This window comes from Gekko japonicus, unplaced genomic scaffold (genome assembly GCF_001447785.1).
Source record: "Gekko japonicus isolate JY-2015 unplaced genomic scaffold, Gekko_japonicus_V1.1 scaffold124, whole genome shotgun sequence".
Lineage (NCBI taxonomy): Eukaryota > Metazoa > Chordata > Lepidosauria > Squamata > Gekkonidae > Gekko > Gekko japonicus.
In genome coordinates this window covers 743,946-763,551 of record NW_015174847.1, presented here as the reverse complement: position 1 = coordinate 763,551, position 19,606 = coordinate 743,946, and the positions used below count along the sequence as shown (strand labels likewise).

General features: G+C 43.3%; 1 protein-coding gene across 3 annotated transcripts in view; it reads left to right on the top strand.

The window, feature by feature from the left end:
- GTDC1 (glycosyltransferase like domain containing 1) overlaps positions 1-19,606 on the top strand; it is a 318,983-nt gene that overhangs the window by 154,796 nt on the left and 144,581 nt on the right. For all 3 annotated transcript variants that reach the window (XM_015424489.1, XM_015424490.1, XM_015424488.1), the window contains one exon: positions 8,050-8,223. In XM_015424489.1, the coding sequence (XP_015279975.1) occupies positions 8,050-8,223 (174 nt within the window). The remainder of the gene's footprint in view (positions 1-8,049; positions 8,224-19,606) is intronic.

Sequence of the window (19,606 nt, the reverse complement as noted above, 5' to 3'; positions counted from 1 at the left end):
ATTTATAGGGTGCAACAGGAAGGTTGCCCTTACCCATTCACACATCCAGCTCCATCATCCCTTGTTGCAGAGGAAATACAGACCCATCACTGACCAGGTGTCCGTTCTTCCCCTGCAGACAGAGAGGGTTGCAAAATCGATGCTGTCAGCAGAACGGCATATTCTTCATTGGCTCTCAGCCTTCAAATTCATAACTACGCTGCTATAATGGGTGGCTACTAATTCTTTTTGTGGGAAAGGATGTTCTCTTATATTGACCTCCTACCCGACGACAAGAAATCACTTGCCAAACTTCAGGAAGAAGCCTTACACTTGTCGAAACAACAGAGTCATGCAGCAGATTCTTCTGCCAGGGGCCATGGCATCAGCTGTAGTGCTTCGCAGACATTCATGGCTTTATTCCATTGCTCTCCTGTTGAAACATGTCAGAAAATCAAAGACTTTCCCTTTGAAGGTACTACCCTTTTTTCTGCCAAAATGGATGATGTCCTTTCACAGATCAAGAAGAACAAGCAGACAGGCCATTCATTCAGTATCTCTGCATCAAATTCACAGTTCCACCAAAGGGCCTCCATGAAGCCTTAATACCATCCATACAGCTGTTACCAATCGTCACCACCATACACAGTATCCTCAATAAAGAGTTTTCCAGTAGCCTCAGCAGCAGGCCAGGCAAAGACCCCACCATAGATCCAGATCCCTGGGGCAGCAACAATCACAACAGCCCTCCAAGGATACCTCCCTGGGTCAAAAGGCCCCCTTCTGACTAGAGGACTGACTGTTGAATGCACAACCCAATTTCCTTGATAGGTTGGCAACAACTGACATCTGATGTGTGAGTTCTGGCCATTGTTTGTTTCAGTTACCATTTAGAGTTTGTTGAGCTTCCCCCTTTGGAACCCCCCTCTTCTGCCTTAGACAACACAATGCCTGAGCTCAACTCTAAGCTGAAGGTCCTCATGTCTAATCCCGTCCAAAACCTCCAGGGGATTCTATCCAGATACTTCCTGGTCCTGAAGAAGGATGGGGGTCTCTAGTCTATCCCAGGTATAAGGGGTCTTAACCTTTTTGTGATAGTTAAAAAGTCTACAAAAATTAATGTTTTCTGCTGTGTTGCCTGTTTTGCAATTAACGCTTGGTTTGTTGTACTAGATCTGAAGGACACTTACTTTTATGTGGCCATATATCAGGTTGCTACAAGTTTCTGTGATTTAAGTTCTTGGGCATGGTATACCAATATACAGTACTTCCTTTTGGGCTTGCTTCAGCCCCGCATGTTGCAGCTTTATGAAGTCTTTATGAAGTGTATGGCTGTAGTAGTAGCATATCTTAGATCTCAGGGCTGTTCTATCTACCCCTATCTCAATGATTGGCTGATTACTGCTCCCCCTCTAGGGATTGTCTCTTAAAGCATTGATTCTTGAGACTTTGCAGAAATTGGGCCTGATGGTCAACTTTGAAAAGTCCAAATTGACTCCTGCCCAACAGGCACCTTTTACTGGTTCTCTCCTGGACTCCTCAGTGAGAGGGGCTTTTCTTCCTGAGGCTAGAGCAGATCATATAAGAGCTATGGTGTATCATGTGTCCAGAAGATGCTACCAGTCAGCCCTCTTTTTGCAAAAGTTACTAGGCCTTATGGGCCTCTACAGTAGCTACCATCCCACATGCATGCCTTAAGATGAGGTCTCTCCAAAATGGTTTGTTAGAAGGCTTAATCCCACCAGACACTTTCAGAGACTGAAGTTCTCCTTACCACATTATGTAGTATGATCATTGTGGTGGCTGATAGAGGATCATTTATCCCCTGGGATCCCCTTTGGGCTACAACAGCCCCAAGTAAGTATCACCACTGATGCTTTGCTAGAGTGGTGGGAAGCACATTGTGCTCCTCTCTGGGTATAAGGCAGAAGGCTTCCATTTGAATTTTTTTTACATATTAACCTGATAGAGTTGTGTGCTATTCATCATGTCCTTAACTCCTTTTCAGTATTTGTCAGGGGCCAAGTTCTCCAGATCCAGACAGATAACAACTATGTGTTATGCCAGTCTCCCTCTCATTTTGCCAAGAAGTGATGACTATTTGGAAGATGGCTGTCATCCTTGAGGCTTAGCTGCATGCCATCCACATTGCGGGGTCCGAGAACATGATGCACTCAGCAGAATGAGCAGCTCAGATCATGAGTGGTCCATTGAATTGGATAATCTTTTGCCAATTTTTGCTCATTGGGGAACTCCAGCAGTGGACTTGTTTGCTACAAGGAGCAATGCCAAGGCCAGAAAATTTTGCTCCAAGGCCGGGAGTGACCCTTGGTCTATAGGGGATGTATTTCAAATCAGACGGCAAGGGCCCCTATTCTGTGCCTTCCCTTTGTTCCCATTAATCCCCAGGGTGCTGGCCAAGATCTTAGCAGACTGTACATGGTGCATACTGGTGGCCCCTCTTTGGCCAAGGCAGATGTGGTTCCAGACTTTCATGCTGCCCTCCTGGGGGAGACTCTTGCATTTCTCTCCAGCCCTCAACTTGTTACTCCGTGGCCCCACTATTCATTACAAAGGGCACAACTTGTGCCTGACAGCCTGGCTACTGAACCCTCCAAATGGAAGTTTCCGAAACAAGTTACTGAGGTTCTCCTTAACTCCAGAAAACCCTCTACTAGGGCATCATACACTAGCAAATGGAAGGTTTCCCCCCCCATATGGGCAGTTTCTAAAGGGGTCCCTGCCAATTCTTGCCGTCTTCCTTTGGTTGTCCTCCATCAAGGTTCACTTAGGAGCCATTTAATCTTTACACACTCTGGTGGAAGGTCAGACCCTGTTTTCCTGCAGGTCTTCTCATTTGTTCCTCAAAGGGCTCTCTAATATTTTCCCACCCTCAGTGCCTATAGTTCACCAATGTTCCTTGTCCTTCGTTTTAACACAGTTGATATCAGATCCTCTTGAGCCTATGGCTACCTCCTCCCTGGTGGCTTGTCAGTGAAAGCCCTTTTTCTGGTGGTTGGGGAGTTGCCTGCCCTCAGGGCAGACCCCCTATTTATCAAGTTCCATGCTGAAAGAGTGGTACTAAGACTGAGTTTGAGGGTTTTGCCTAAGGTCATGTCCCTGTTCCACCTGCCGCAGGCCATCGTTGTACCTGTTTTCTTCCCTTTCCCAACTTCTGAAGCAGAAAAGGCATTGCACAAGTTAGACATCTGAAGGGCTTTATTGTATTATTTACATCGGACAAAACCTTTCAGAAAATCTGTGCCTTTATTTATGTGTTATTTGGGCCCTTCAAAGGCAGGGCTGCTTCCTCCCAAACCATTTCTAGGTGGATCACGAGAGCTCTTAGATGATGTTATGACCAGGCCAAACAGGTGTGTCTGCTGACAGTTCACGCCCATTCAGTCAGGGCACAGGCTTCATCGGCTTCATTTTCACATAGCACCCCACTGACAGACATCTGTAGAACTGCGACTTGGTGTCTTCAGACACCTTCTTGAAGCACTGTGTGGTCAATGTCAACAGCAGAAGGGAGGCTTCAGTTGGCAAAGCTGTCCTGCCTTTTTTCTTCCAGTGAGAGCATCATACCCACCTCCGAGTAAGTAGCTTTTTAGTGTCCCGGTGTGGGACTGCACAGAAGACTAAAGATGAAAAAAGTGTTGCATGTAACTGTAACTGTTTTTCATTGAGTTGTCTTCTATGCAGACACACCTTCCCTTCTTCCTTCCCTGCTGTGAGCTCTCTTAAGAGGTTGGGATGCTCTCAGCGGCTGGAGAACTGAGGGAGGGAAGTGAGCCCCTCCCAGGAGCACATGACCGTTTAGGTGGGAAAATGCTCCTCTAGCTCCAGGGGGAGGGGTTCCCCTTCAGCTTTCTATAGAAAGGGATGGAAAAGCTGGAAAGGAATCCTCTGGTTGCTGGCCTGCACAGAAGACAACTTGAACAAACAGTTATAGGTAAATTCAACACTGTTTCCCCAGCCCCTTGGTGTTAATAAAAAGGAATTTGTTAAAAAGAAGTAGGAGAAAGCTCCAAATATATCTTTTTGTTGTTGTTGTTCTTTCCTATGTGAATATATATATAAGGGAAGACCTTCCTTCATTTTATATTATGTGCTAAAGTCTGCATATATGTAGGCAACTTCCCCTTTAAAAGGTTTAGGAATCTCAAGTCTTTCATTCCTTCTTTTGTTGATGACATTCAGTTAGTAAGCTATTGTGGGTGATTTCAGCAGCAAGACTCCATATTCTGTGTTTTCCTTTGAGATACTAAGTAGCATGTGTTTATTTTTACCTTTCTGTTGACTGACTTTTGGCAATCATACACTATAGTGTCTCAAGATCACGGAAGATATTGTAAAGCAAACCAAGCAAGCAGAGTGAACATATATTTCTGTCGTTAACTGTGTGACAGAAACAAACATGCAAACTTTGTAGGCCTCCCCTTCCCCCCTAATTCATTCCTTTTGTCCCCACCTATTAGTTCAGACACCAAAGAAATGGGTTAGCTCACTGGTTGTTTTAGTTGAAAGAAAACATGCTGTTAAAAAATAACATGTTTGGAAGAATGTGAGATTTTGGGGAAAGGTTCCACTTCAGTTGTCTAGCTGAAAAGCATTAGCATTCTCTTCAAATGTGTTCTTGCTGTTGCTGCTGACTCCTGCTGTTTTTGTGGGCAGTGTCAGTTTCCTTATGAGAATTGCCAGGCTGAATGACTTTAGCTCTGGGCAGACAATCAAACTGGGTATGTTTTGAGGGGAGACTGGGATCGGCAGATCTGCTGGCCCCATCCTTAACTTCTGTGTGCTGATCCTGACTTCTGCAGGGTGAGGGCCTGCATATCTCAGTGCTAGATGCATGAGCTGGACTTTTTCAGGGTTAGAATGCATATGCTGAGCCTATATATATGACCAACACGTTGAAGTCAGAGAAAAGACCAAGGCCAATAGGTACAACCTGACTGTGCTGTACAGGCCTCAAAATAATACCTGTTAAGCTCTGCTTTCTGTGCCCCTGCCTTCAGAGGTGAGGTGGGTAGCAATTAGAGACAGGACAATTTCTGTCATGGCAGCACCCCTCTGGAGTGCTTTCCCACTTGAGGCTTGCCTAGGGTTGCCAAGTCCTTACCGTAGGTATAGCGGGGGAGTCCAGCGCTGCTCTGAGAGTTCATAGATTTTCCCCGCGGATGACTGAGCCCCGCCCCCAATGCCCCCCGACGCGACTGCGTCACTTCCGGGTGACGTGCTGACGCCGGGCACGTTGCGTGCTTTGGGGGTGGGGTTCCCCCGGGTCCCGATCCTCTGGCGGTGGGTAATGGGCCTCTCGGGCGGGGGTTTCCCCGCCCCCCGGGGGGACTTGGCAAGCCTAGGCTTGCCTGGTATCTACTTTGCTTACTTTTAGGCACCAGCCCAAAACATATATTAATCAGGCTTTTAAATAGGAGTTATATCTTATCAGCCTTTCAATGTACTGCTTCTTTTATTCGATAGTCTTTATGCTGTTTATGTCCAGTGGCTTTTTCATGGTGGCTTGTTTTTATATTGTTACGTTGTTTTACTTGTAAGCTTCCTCAGGCAGCACTCTGAAGACACAGCATGGAAATATCCTAAATAAATAAATACCCTTCTGACTTCATGAGCCCGTGTCTTCCATGTATCTCTTATCCCCTGATTCCTGTAAAAGGTGCAGTGAAAAACCCAGCTTGCCACATAATGTTTTTTAAAATTAAATTTTATTTTTTATGGAAAAACAATTTCAGATATAACATGTAACGTTAATTCCTAGTCAAATCAAACATAATAAGGTTAAGGTAAAGGTTCCCTTGCTCGAAAGCCAGTCGAGTCCGACTCTAGGGTTGTGGTGCTCATCTCCGTTTCAAAGCCGAAGAGCCAGCGCTGTCCGAAGATGTTTCCGTGGTCATGTGGCCGGCATGACTAAACACCGAGGCGCACGGAACGCTGTTACCTTCCCTCCAAAGTGGTACCTATTTATCTACTTGCAATTTCTTGCTTTCAAACTGCTAGGTTGGCAGGAGCTGGAACTAGAGACGGGAGCTCACTCCGTCATGCGGCACACTCGGGTCTCGAACGGCTGAACTACTGACCTTCCACAGCCTGCAGTTCAGCGTCTTAACCACTTGAGCCACCGCAGAGCCAATATTGTCCATATGTGCCGTAGCTTGATTCTTCCACACAACATTTTTAAACTTTGCTTTCAGTATTATATATGTGCTGGCACAATTCAGGTCATGCCAGCGATTCAAAGATAAACCTAAACATTTTCATTGTTTATCAGTTTTTACTTAAAAAAAAAATGTGTCAGGAAGGTATTATGATAGAAACTGGGGACCAGTGAGACTCATGGAGGGGGTGGAAACGTCCTTCCTACCTACATACCTACCTACCTACCTACTTTTAAAGCCACCTTTCCATCCAAGTAAGGGTTTCCAAGAACGCATACAATAAGAATACATTAAAACAGCCTTACAAACACATGGACTCATGAACAGGAAAGGTGGTCAGTGAGAATCAATGAGGGAATGCTAGACAAAGCAGAAAAGTCTTCACCAGCTGGTGGAGGACAATGACAGAACAGGACAGATGAATCACCCCGGAGAGGGAATTCCGTAACTTTTGGTGTCACAACCAAGAAGGCACCTTCTTGGGTTGCCACTCATCTAGCCTCAAATAGCAGGAGCACCTAAACCAGGGCCTCCAAAGATGAATATAGTAGTCAGACCCCTTTATTTTCCCAGCCTAGCTTTCACTTTATCCCCTCCACAGTCCAATTGCCACCATCTGTTGTAGCCTCCCTCTTGTAGCTGCTTCCCAAACTGTCCTGCTGCCCATATTCCTGATCAGCTGGGCCCAGGGGTGGAGTGGAAGCAGGGTTGAAGCAGAAAGTCTGCTTTGAAAGCTTTGCCCTCCAGATCTCTTCTTGCAGCTTTCAGCCTACTGAAGGGGGCTGGGGTTAGGATATGCTTTTCCCTTGGTCCTCACCACCACAGTCAGCAAGTTCGTGGTGGTGGCAAGACACTAGCATACAGGACATGCTGTCTGTTCCAACCCTGCCCTCCTTGCTACCCAAAACAATGGGTGGTGGATGATTCACCTCCTCCTGCTCCTTTCTTTTCTTTCTTCCCATCTGATGCGACCTCCTTTCTCCCCCTCATTCACTGCCTGTGCCACCACGCTATTTCCCTTGCTTGCCAGCTGTAGCCACTGCTGCCTCTTCCTCCTCCATTTGCCATAGTTGCTGCTCATGTCCCCCCTTCTAGTTCCCTTTCTCCCAGTGGCATCTGTAGTCACCTGCAGCAGTGTTTGTTGGATTGCTAGGCAACCTATGAAAAGGTAGTTGAGATCTTGTTAAATAGATCTCATTTTGCAAGATCTAATTTTCCCCCCTCCAAGTATGTGTATGAATTTTTTAGCATTCTTAAATAGATCTCATTTTGCAAGATCTAATATCCCCCCCTCCAAGTATTGCAGGGTAAACCCCATTAACTATTTTGCCATCCTAGGATTTTCCTGCAAACTTAGGAATTTCCCACAGGTTTGTTGAAAAATACCCCACATTAATATTTGGCCCCATTATATGATTTTTTTTCAATCTGCATTATGGAGTCATTGTTCAGAAGTAAATATATTGATGTGTATGAATTTTTTAGCATTTGGTCAACCACTACTATTCTTAAGGGTGTACCTAAAGTCAAATGTGGTCCTTTCGGGAATGTTTGAATATGCCTTAATTAATTTAGAATTTAAATTGATCTGTTCAACTATTTCTGATGTCTGTATATGAATACATGAAACTGCCTTATACTGAATCTGACCCTTGGTCCATCAAAGTCAGTATTATCTACTCTACTCAGACTGGCATCGGTTCGCCAAGGTCTCAGACCTTTCATATCACCTACTGCCAGATCTTTTCACTGGAGATACCAGGGATTGAACCTGGGACCTTCTGCATGCCAAGCAGATGCTCTACCACTGTGAAAGCCAGTGTAATGCTATGGTTCTGGAAGTCATCTTAGTCAATATAGCTCACATTTCTTAATTTCTTTTTCAAATTAGTTTGGTTGCTGACATTGTGGTGTTCAACTCTGCTTATAATATGGAGTCATTTCTAACATCTATTGGAAAATTCATGAAGCTGATGCCTGACCGTAGACCCAAGTGTCTGGAAAAATTAATCAGACCAAAATGCCAAGTCCTGTATTTTCCAGTGAAGTTTCCTGATGTGAGCAGGTATGTAGCTTTTAATTTTCTTTTCATCTTTGTGTCATATGTTGTTCCTGTTCATCTTAATCTGGTGATTGTTACTTGTAAATTTTCATTGATCTGTTCTAGATATGTACATGGGAAAGTTGGTTAAGGTATTATGTTACTGATAAATTTTCCAGTTCACAACTGATCCATTCAGGAGCCAAATAATATCAAGTTAATTAACTAGAGCTACATGTAAACAATACCACTTTTGCCAGTAGTCATAATATATTCTTTTTTCCCCTTTTCAATTATGTTTATTGAGTTTTTAAACATTGAGTTCACACACATTGTAACATCAAATCTCTGTAACTGAGTCCACTATGCAATATTTTCTACCCATTTTTTTACTCTAGACCATTTGTTAGTTACGACCTTCTCTTCAATCCCATGCAATTGAGCATGTCCATTTCCACGACTTCCAACAATTTAAACGCTATTTCTCTCTGAGTGGGTATTCTATCCGACTTCCAGTATTTTGCTAACATAATTCTAGCAATAGTTAAGACATGCAACAGAATATATACCTCCCGGTGCGAGACATAATCACCTGCTATTATATTTAGTAGATATATCTCTGGATTAAGTACTATATTTACACTAAGAATTTCCTTAATTATAGTTTGCACCATCCTCCAGTAGCTTTGTATTTTTTGGCATCTCCACCACATATGGTAGAAGGTGCCTACATTCGAATTACATTTCCAGCAACTATTGGAAAGATTCTTCTGACATTTAGCTACTCTGTCTGGCAACCAGTACCATCTATGGTGCATTTTATATACATTTTCTTTGTATGTCACTACCTTTAGAAATGTTAATTTTTCCCAAAGCAAGTGCCACTCATCTGAGTTTATTGTGTAACCTATATCCTGCATCCATGTAACCATGGACGTTTTTATTATTTCATCTTGGGTATATATATTCTGAAGACATGATTCCTGCCTAGTGTTTCAAAGGATGTACAATTCTACATGTATAGGAGGGAGTATCACCCAGAACCATGCACAGAACTGTAATTGCAATCACCTCTGAGATGGCTAATTTTGCTACTTCTCTAAATTGGGGATGTTTCAATTGCAGATACGTGGCAAAATTATCCTCCTCAACTGGGGCTGATCAAAAGGACACAATGCCAGAAGCAACTATCAAAAGGAGATGTTGGGTTGGACTTGTGCTAAATTGAACTTACTTTATTATCATTTGAGTTTACACTTGCACAAAGTCTTGTACAACCAAATTTTGGGTGTTATAATATATGGAGAGGAAAGGCCTAGATGCTGCACAAGAGCACAGAGCTGCTCTAAGTTCAGTTATGTTTCCACATGTCCTGGTGTGCAACTTGGGGGTTAGCATGTTGGGCATTTGGAAGTAAGGTCACTTTATTTGGCTTTATAGTTTGCAGTTTTGAAGCTAATGACCTAATTTGAGCACCTAGGCTTGGTCATTCTGGCTATATGTTTGCAGAAAAATTACCTTAGGCAGTGCACATAGCAGTACACAACACAAATTCAGCAGCTTTTCATCAGCTAAATGTGATTTAAAAAAACAAACCGTAGTCCTTTAAACCTTTAAAAGAAAACATTGTGCTGCAAAAACACAGGTTAGCTGTTCTTAAGTTTATTTACTTGAAAAGGAAACTTTTTTTGTACAGTGTGCACACTTAAAAATGTGGCACATTTTGAATTTAAATAGCTTGTGTTTAGAATCTTGGTGTTGCTGTCTTTAAATACAAATAGATAGATAAACATCACCACAAGAGGCCAAGGAACCAAGCTTACCAAGGTAACAACAAATGCTGAATCATTGTGCAATTTCAACCAGCTTTTTTCAGATTGTTGCTGCTATTTTTCCTCTCGAACAAGATCATGTGTTAAATAAATGTTGAATGCACCTGTGGCAATTGAATACAGTTTATTAATTTAGTCTGTATTACTCCAGTGAAATCTAGCTTAATGGAAATGGAGGAGAAAAAGGTTAAGAAATATCATGGCCAAACTTAGATTCATAAAGCAAGCTCTTAGCCCAGAGTGTTTTTCAAGTTATTTTCAAATGGTAATTTGCTTTATCCAAACCAAACTCATACAGTGTAAGTAAGTGATTATTTGCATGACTGACAGTCATTTGAATGCCTGCAGTCTTTTAAAATGCATAATTTTGCAGAGATTGGGGAGGGGGGCTATGAACAGTAAAATAACCAAGGTGATTTTTTTTTCTCCTTGCTTTGACCTCCTTTTAGTTATTTCCCGTAATACGATTTTCATTTGTACACGTGGAAGAGACAAGCTAAAAAACAAAAGCAGTAACCATTTAGAATATGACCATGATTTGTAAAGAGAGTCTTCAGTTTTTGTTAATATTATGACTGTATAACAGAGGAGAAATACATTAATGCATCCCATTTGACCCTAGAATCAGTCATAATAGGGGCAGCACATACCATTTCACTTTGGAAAATAAATTATGGTTAGTTGTAGCTTCTTTTTTTAAAAGAAAAAAGGTGCACTCATGCCCTTACAGTGAAGCTGTGCAAATCCAGATAGAAGAACGCTAAAACTGGAAAATGCTGTGAAATGCAGTAATAATGTTTATTTTGCAGTAGAGATGCTGTGAATTGGGATTTTTATAGCATTCAAATGAGGTTTTAAGCATGTAATTCACTTTGGGTATAACTGAAGATCTGTCTTAGTACCAAAGTTGTATTTTCTTCAGCATTTATATTTGTTTTCAGGTACTGAAGTAGAGAAGCATGTGAAATTAATTCTAAATTACTTCAGCATTGTTATGCTCAAGCTCATTTGCACCCCCCACCCCCCGCACAATGTTTATGACAGTGATGACAGCGGAGAGAACCCTCTAGGCCAATTTAAGGGTATCTCTGGGTCTACTCTGTACAGAGATGCATTGTGATGGTCCCCACAATGAAAGTCATTAGTGCTTTTCAAGTGTTAGATTTCTGGCACTGTTATCATGCATACTGGGAGAGGGGTAGTACATATGATCCTGAGACATGGAGCTGCCATTCTGTCTGGAAAGGGGTACATGTAGAAAATCAGAGATCTGGCTAAAAAAAAGATTGGTTGCCCCCCCTCCCAACAAAAATGACAGACGTATATATTGGGCAAATGATGTGCCTTCTCCTGGTATGTGCCTTCTCCTGGTACAGAGATGTAATGTCTGAAGAGGAAGTGAGTTTACACAGGTGAAGGCAAGTTGCCCATTGTGGCTCCGCCTGTGTAGGGAGGAAAGAGCTGTCTCTGTGTCCCTCCACTGAACAGTCTTTTTTTTTATTTAAAATTTTTTATTTCCCTCTCCTAAAAAGGAGAGAAGTTTCGCTTTAGAGTTCAGAAAAAAGGGAAGGGTATATAGAGGGACAAAGAAAAGTGTGAGTGATGTTAATACAGGTATGTTAATCTGTTAGTATTAAAGGCAAAGTTCAAATCACAGTTTGCGTCTTCTTCTGTAGTTGGATAATCATCTGTTTCTTCTTTTTCCTTTCAAATCGGGCAATTAGTATGTTAGTAAAGTCCTTTTGGGGTTAAAAATCCTTCTATGACACTGTCCAGATAAGTCCTCAAAATTTAAGATGTTTTCCCTTTTTTCTCTCTTAAGTTGTACTTTGGACCTTCTTTCACCTCTCCTTCCGAGCTGCTGTCATCTTCGCTTCTTCCCGAGATCCACTCTGCGAGTTCTGCCTCTTCTTCTGTATTGGCGTGCTTTCTCAAAAATTCTTGTGCCTTCAAGATGGAATCAATCCTTTCTCTTTTATCTTTAAATTTACAGACCAGTCCTTCTGGCGTTAACCACCTGTAACTAATTTGACGTTTTTGTAAGAACAAAGTCAATCCTTTATATTCTTTTCTTTTCATTCTAATTTCAAATGGAATGTCTTTCAAGACTCGAATTGGTTGTTCTGAAATTTTCAAGGGTGTTGCTGAAACTGATTTTAAAATTTGATCCCGGAGATTTTGCTTGGTAAATTTCACTACCACTTCTGCCGGCAGCTTATTCTTCTTTGTATAGTTGGAATAGGCTCTATAAGCCAGATCCATCTCTTCTTTTATTTTTCCCGCTTCGCTGCCGATCCGTGGTGCCAATGCTGTTGCCAAAATATCTCTGAGGTCTTCCTGTTCCTCTTCTTTCAATCCTTGAAATCATAGAATCAAGTTTGATTTTTCCATTTGAAACATTAATAATTTATTTTCCTGCTTCATCTGTTGTTTTTCCACTTTAACAACTTTCTTCTTTACACTCTGAATTTCTTCTGTTGACGCCAGACACTTCTTTGCAATTTCATCTACCTTGTCAGCAGTCTCCATCATTTTTTTCTGCTGAATACTGAAATCACCCTCCATGTTGTCAAGCTTCTGATTTATTTTCTGCAGTTCCTCCAGCAGATGGCGCGCAAGTTCACCTTCTTGTTGATTGACAGCAGTCCTGGCAGAGGAGGGACTCGCACAGGAAGCTCCTCCTGTCTTCTTTGTTAGCCTCTCCGAAGCCTTTTTGTCTCTTTCTTTTTGCATCGCCATTTTCAAACTTTGTTTATACTAGAAGGATGGCTCCTTCTAGCCTACGCTCGGCTCTCCTCCAAAAGGCAAATCGCTTAAGCAATTCTTCGCCCCGCCCCCTCTCTCCGCTTTTAAAAAGTCTCTTTTTTACTGTGAGGGGGAATCCTCCCTCCTCCCTTTCGGTTTCCTGGGGGACGGAACTCGCTTGAGCCACAACTTTTGTGTTGATCACCAACTCACAGTTAGTCGCATATGCTTTTCTTCCAGCTTTGACCTTATTGCTTCATCACTCCGATATTCCGGCGGCTTTGCTAATCCCCTTCACGGGGCATGACGCAGCTGGGGCCGTTTGGGGCAGGGGAGACTTGGACGGGGAGCCTCAATTCCCGGCTTTCGTGCCGGTAAGAGGCTTCTCCCAGTCTCCCAGGCGCGCCCCCTGGTTCGGAGCCCTGTATCCAAGGCTCCTTAGGATCTCCGCATACGCGGGACCCCCCCAGGCAGCGTGTGGGTGATCTGGCTCCGGGAGCTTGCCCGAGAGTCGGTCGCCAAGCGCGCAGCCATGACCGGAAGTCCCTCCACTGAACAGTCTTGATGACTAGGCTAGCCTGTTTACTCTGGGACAAGCTTTATGCTTGATGGGACAACCTGCATAACCTACTGTGCTATACAGAATTAAGAAGTAATAGGATGATAGGAATTTGTTATCCTGTATAGTGATGTTGTAGCATAAGAACTATTGTTTAATTTGCTATTTTTGGTAGAAGCTTTGAAATATGCTATTGTACCTGAAAATACACCCTTTGACTATTGGTATTAACATGGGTAGTTAGGTGAAAATAGCAAGATCTGTACACCAGAAAAGCTGGATCCAGTAGGAATGACCTGTAACAGGAAGAGCAGAAGACTGGTCCTCACAGGTAAAAGGGGATTGTTGGGATTCAGTGGTCTTCTGTTTAATTTTGCTAGGGGAGTGAATTATCTCATTTGCCTTTAGTTTTATTTCAGATTATCATATTTGCTTAAATTGAGTATCTTCCACTGGAAGACTTGAACAGGCGCTAGCACAGGGGCAAGCACATGTGTTGAATGGCAGCGCATATTATCTCCTAGCTTTAGCCTAAGACCAAGGATGTAGCGATGCCAGACCAGGCCATTGATAGCGAAAGCAAGCTTTTTGAGTCGCTGAGGACTGCATTCCTCCAAAGGAATTTGCACTTTCCTGTGATCTGCCACTGCTGCCTCATCCTTAATAGACGGTTAACAAAGCACCCCACAAAAATGAACCTCCGATTTACACAGGTCTGTCCATTTCCTGAAGCCCATTGCAAAGCATATTGGGGGAAGGGTAGCATGTTGTGCTGCCCCGAATAAAAGAAGAGGATGCTGCTGCATAGACCTTCCTACGTTGCAGCAGGAGAAAGAGGCTCTGACTGCTAAGTGGCAGCGCACAGTGAATTAATGGAAGAAAACCATCCTCTCTTATTGTGTATTATCAAGAAAGAAGTAGTAGGGATAGTGCAGCTTCTGCTGTTTGTGCTAGCATTGGACCCGGTCTCCATTCCTTGGACTACATAGAGGATCCCAGCTGAGGTGGCAGAACCAGTTCCTCCTTGAGGGTCTAAGAGCCACATGCTGCATGTTGTGACAGTGGCCAGTTTCCTCCAGTTGCCCTCCCTGCCCCACTACACTGTCAGAATCTTCTGGGCCTCTTATATAACTTCTAGACAAAGTACTGGATAAATATTAATATGTTACTATGTTTTAAGAAGTTTCTTTTAAAGTTAAACCTATGTCCTAAAGCACTTAAAATCCATGTTAGAAAAATGACAGCCCAGAATAAAAAGGAACAGATGGAAGAACTAGGGTTATAGTGAAAGATAATGAGAGCTCCTTTCATTAAAGCAACTTGTTGGTGTTATATACAGGGCTTGCTTTAAATTCTGAAATGTGGAAAGTCAGTTATCTTAAAATGTGTTTCTTTCTGGAATTGTAGAATACCAGAAAGATCATAAGGAAGGGAGAACAACAGAAAAAAGGAGTTCACCTTCTATGTAATTATGATAGGAGATCCAGCCTGATCCTACATAGTTCATGGGGACGAATAGGAGAACTCTCAACTAAAGCAACAGAGCAAAATGGTTGCAAAAGTATCAGCAAAGAGGGCAAATCATACGGCGTAGCTCATATGCTTGTTGGGCCACTTGACCCAGCATATTGTGACATGAGAGTTCCGTTACAGGATGAGCCCTACCAAAAGGCATTGGATTCAGATTGTAAAATGGGGCCGTGAGGGCAAGCACAACATCATGCTGATTCAGAACCAGTCCTTGTTTACTTATTTAACCCCTCCCATGCCACCACTGTTGTTCCACCTCCTGCTCTATTCCACCCAACTACCACAATCCTCCTTCGTACAGTGGCTTTAGCATGTCTTCAAACACATGCATGTTTACTGTACATATGTATCTGCTTCATCAGTGAAGAACTGCATTTCCTCAGCCTAGGTATTTCCCTGAAATAAATGCAGGCACAATCAGGAATGCTGAAACGCAGACTGGTTGAAAAAGGCAAATGGTGAGTGTTGTTAGCCACACGTACTAACAGGTGGTTTCAGTGGGAATACTGCTTCTTGTGCTGCAGGTTAAAAGGAGTTCCCCTTATAATGTTGATTATGGGAAGTCCAGGAGATGTAATGTAGAGCAAATCCCCACCCTGCAGATCTTGGAGAGAGTTAAAATAGGTGAGAGAAGGACTTGAGATCCTCTGCTTCCTCCTGAATGTTGGCTACTTGCGGGGAAACTCAGATATTACATAAATGTATTAAACAGCCCATAGGCCAGTGGTTTATAAAGGCAAGTATTGTCTACTCTGACTGGCAGCAGCTCTCCATGATCTCAGAGTCATTCACATTGCCTACTACCTGATCCTTTTAACTGGATATGCTGGCTATTGAATCTGGGATGTCATGCATATCTAGGGCTGCCAAGTGGGGGCGGGGGGCAGGTAAACCCCCACTTCGGAGGCCCGATTCCTGCCGCCGCGGAATCGGGCCTGGGGGGAACTCTGCCCCCCGAAGCGCAGTGTGGTTTTCCCTCCGACAATCGGGGCCACACCTTCAACGTGATCGACGTCACGTGTCACTTCCGGTGACATGCTGGCGGCACGCACGCACGCACGCACATCGGCGGACGGCTCCCAGAGCCCGGCGAGGCTCCCCCGCCAGTAAGAAAACTTGACTTGGCAACCCTATGCATATCTTAAATTAATCTATTTTCTCTTTTACTAATTGGGTCATAGAAAAATTATTTTTCTTTTTCCTTAATCTAACGCTTAGTAATTCAGTTGAGATTTTATTTTGGCCCTGCCCTAGCTCTAGAGTATGCAGCAGTTGAATTCTCTTTGCAACCTACTTAACTTTGTTATGTTTGGTACTCGTCATGTTGCATACAACACATTCCCATAAAAGTTGCATTTTGTATTTACAGAGAAATTTCTCTTGAGAGTTCAGGTCTTGTAAAACATTCTTGTTCTACAGCATGAGCAAATTATTACACTCTGGGGCATTAAAAGTGAAGTATACCGAAGAAAAGAATTTTTTCATTAAAATGCCGTTTATATTGATAAAACAGATTACTAGCATTTGATGAAATGTGAGACTTGGATCTGCCCCTATCACTAAATTGCCAGTAAATTTATTTTAGCAGGAAAGCTGGCTTGTAACGTATATCAGAACCAAACATTGTACAGTACCTGTTAGTTCTGTATATGATTAAATTGTGCTTCAGTTAAAATAGTGTGTGTGCGTGTGGGAGAGCTTCTACTGTATCTGTATCTTAAAGTAGCAGAATGTGATAACTAGGGATATTAGAAAAGAAAAGCTGTTGCGTTATCAGTTTTGGCACGGTCATTTATCAATCACTATTTTAAACATTGACAAGTGGTAATTTAATAGGGAATGACCCTGTTGGCAGGAAGTTTTAATGACAGATGATGCAAACTCATTTATCATTATGGGGCTGTGCTGACTTCTTACCTTTTTCGGTATCGCAGCTCATATTTTCTAAGTCTGGGATGTGGGAAGCCACAAAGGGGCAAAACCAATGGCAGAAAGCCTGCAACCACTCCTGTTGCTTTAAAATGGTTAACTCTTGCTTCTCAAATTCTTCTCCGTGCACAGGCCTGACTTTTTGATAACAGTTTAAACACCTGCTGGATTTGTATGTAGTATCATATATCTAAAAGGCTGTTCTGCACTTGTGTCATTGGGTCACGCTGAATGCCTGACGATTTCTGACTTGGCAAGCGCCCCTCCCCTGAGCATCAACCAAGTGCGTGGGAGTGGAGAGGGACACAGAGGCATCCTGCCAAATTGTGGGGAAAGTGAGAATACAGGGCATACAAGGAGCATGCCCCAGAGGACACTGTGTCATTTCGTAGCCTCTCGAGGCATTGTTTGCTGTTTTTTTTTTAAAAAAAAAATATCTAAAATGCCAAACCAGTACACATAAATGCTCTCACGACAGCTAGTGAGATGAAAATACATATATAAGTTACAATGCATTATAACCAATAATTATAAAATCACAGCCTGTAATTGGTAAGCTAGCATGACATCAAGCCCCCCCCCCTTCTGTGATGAACTCTCATTGCAAAGTCCTGAGTCAATGGTGGCCACTTCATTAGTTTGAGGGAAACAGTGCAATCTCTGAGAGATGGAGAATACTTGACTTTGGGTGAGCATTCTTTAGGGGAACTGGGAAGGAATTCTATTGTATATTAGCCCTAATTGGCTGTTGGTCTGCCATGCTTTTTTTTTTTTTACCCTTTCCTTGGGCATTTCTTCACTTGGGTGGACTTTAATTGTGATGTGTTAATTGGTTGACTTGGGCTATTTAGCTAATTACTTGTTTTAGTCTTTCATCATAAATTTTGGCAGAGAGCAATGTGAATATGGGGGGGGGGTAGCAGTGGGGAGAGTTTTGGACAGTGTGCCCAGCAGATACTATCTTGGCGGTTACAGGGATGGCAGGACACTCACAAGACTGAGTGCTTTTGTGGTAGCAAAGATATGGTACACCCAACAAAGAGCTGCAAGTGGCTAGCCACTGGGTTCCTATTGCATAACTCCCTCTCCCTACAAAGCAAGTAACAAATTCATTAAATTCATCCTCAAGGAGGAGCAGAGTTATGCCAAGGACAGTTCAGTTGACTGTCCACCCTAGTCTTCCTGGCCATCTCAGCATGATGCATTATAACTGTCCCTTCCAAATCAGTTTCAATAGCTAGCAGTTAGTAAACCTGTGCTCTGTTTATTCATTGTCAATCTTCTCTGCAGTCCCATGTGGGGATTGTGCTTAGCAGGCATGCTGCTAAAAGCCTCCAGGGGGTGCTGTGTGCCAGAACTGGAAGAGGTCATTCCCGCCCAAAGACTAATGTGCTCTGGAGCACCAGCGCCCACATCCTCAGTTCCTTTTTTGCCACTGAAGCAGAAGGTTTGAGCTTTAGTTCCTTTAGTATTGTTTGTTCTCGTGAGTGTGTTTTAAGGCCCTTGATCACTTGCCTCCCCCCATCAGTCTAGTGGTGGGTGGCTTATTCTCTCCTGCCCAGTCATGGCACAGAAGGCTTTATTTAAAAAGTGCACCTGTTGTGGTGTCAAGATTGTGCAGATGGATGAGCATGATCTTTGCTTGTTCTGCTTCTGTGAAGGGCACAATATGTCCAATTGCAATGCTTGTCAACGGTTCACCCCTAAGGCTAGAGGGAACAGAGCTTCCAAGCTCAAAGTGGCCTTTTGGAAGAAAGCCCTTAAGACCACCTATCCCCCTTTGGATCCATTTTTGATACTGGAGAAAACGCCTAAGCCTTCCTTGTCCAATTCTGCCAAGTCAGTTCCATCAGGGTCCTGATCCAAGCCTCAACGGATCTGTTCGAGATCATGGTCTTCTCAGGCACAGAGATGTTCCTCAGAACCCCCTGCCAAATGACCTAAATCTAAGTCCAAAATTAAGGAGAAGCGCAGATCTAAATCAGTACATCAGATTCAGGCCAGACCTTTGAATCTGACGCCTGATCCACTAGATGTCTTACTGCCACCTAGAACTCCATCTCCCGGACCCAGATTGCCTCCTGCATACGTCTCGGACAGGGAGAACGAAGCAGAAAAGAGAATGCTTTCGGTTCCTGACTTGCCTGATGCACAGCCAAACCCTCTGATTCTGTGGTCCCAGCCTACAACTTCTGTGCCCCGGCCCCCACATTCCTACCCTTAACTCATGTCATCATCATATTTAGCGAAGTGGGGCAATGGTTTCATGCCCGGTTCCAGGGTGGATTCTAGTCGATTTTGACAGTCTCGGTACAGAGTGGCCTCATATCCATTAGCCACAATTTCCCACCATTCTGGGTTCTGATGTGGAGGAGGGCGAGGACTGACCACTTGAGTCTGAACTGGGTTTGGATACACCTTCAGATCCTAGTCCTGGCTAGGGATGTGCACTCACAAAAAAAAGTGGTATTTCTCCAGTTCGGGTGTATTGAACCTGAACAATATTGGTATTTCCTGATATTCCCAAATCCCAATATCAGGAAATAAACAGGATTGCTGATTTTGAAGGGACTGTCCCTTTAAATATATTTTGCAAGCCACGGCATGAGTAAACCCAGAAGTACACCCATGTTCACTGTAGGCCAGGAGAAACTGGACCCAAGATCTGCTTGCAGCAGGAGGTCTCTCCCTGCCACACACAGACCTGGATGGGAGGCTTCTTCTGCCCCATGGTTTAACCTCCGAGCCAGGAGGTGCTGTAATTCAGTATTGCCGAGCCGAGCCAAATAAAAGCCAGATAAGATCGGCTTTT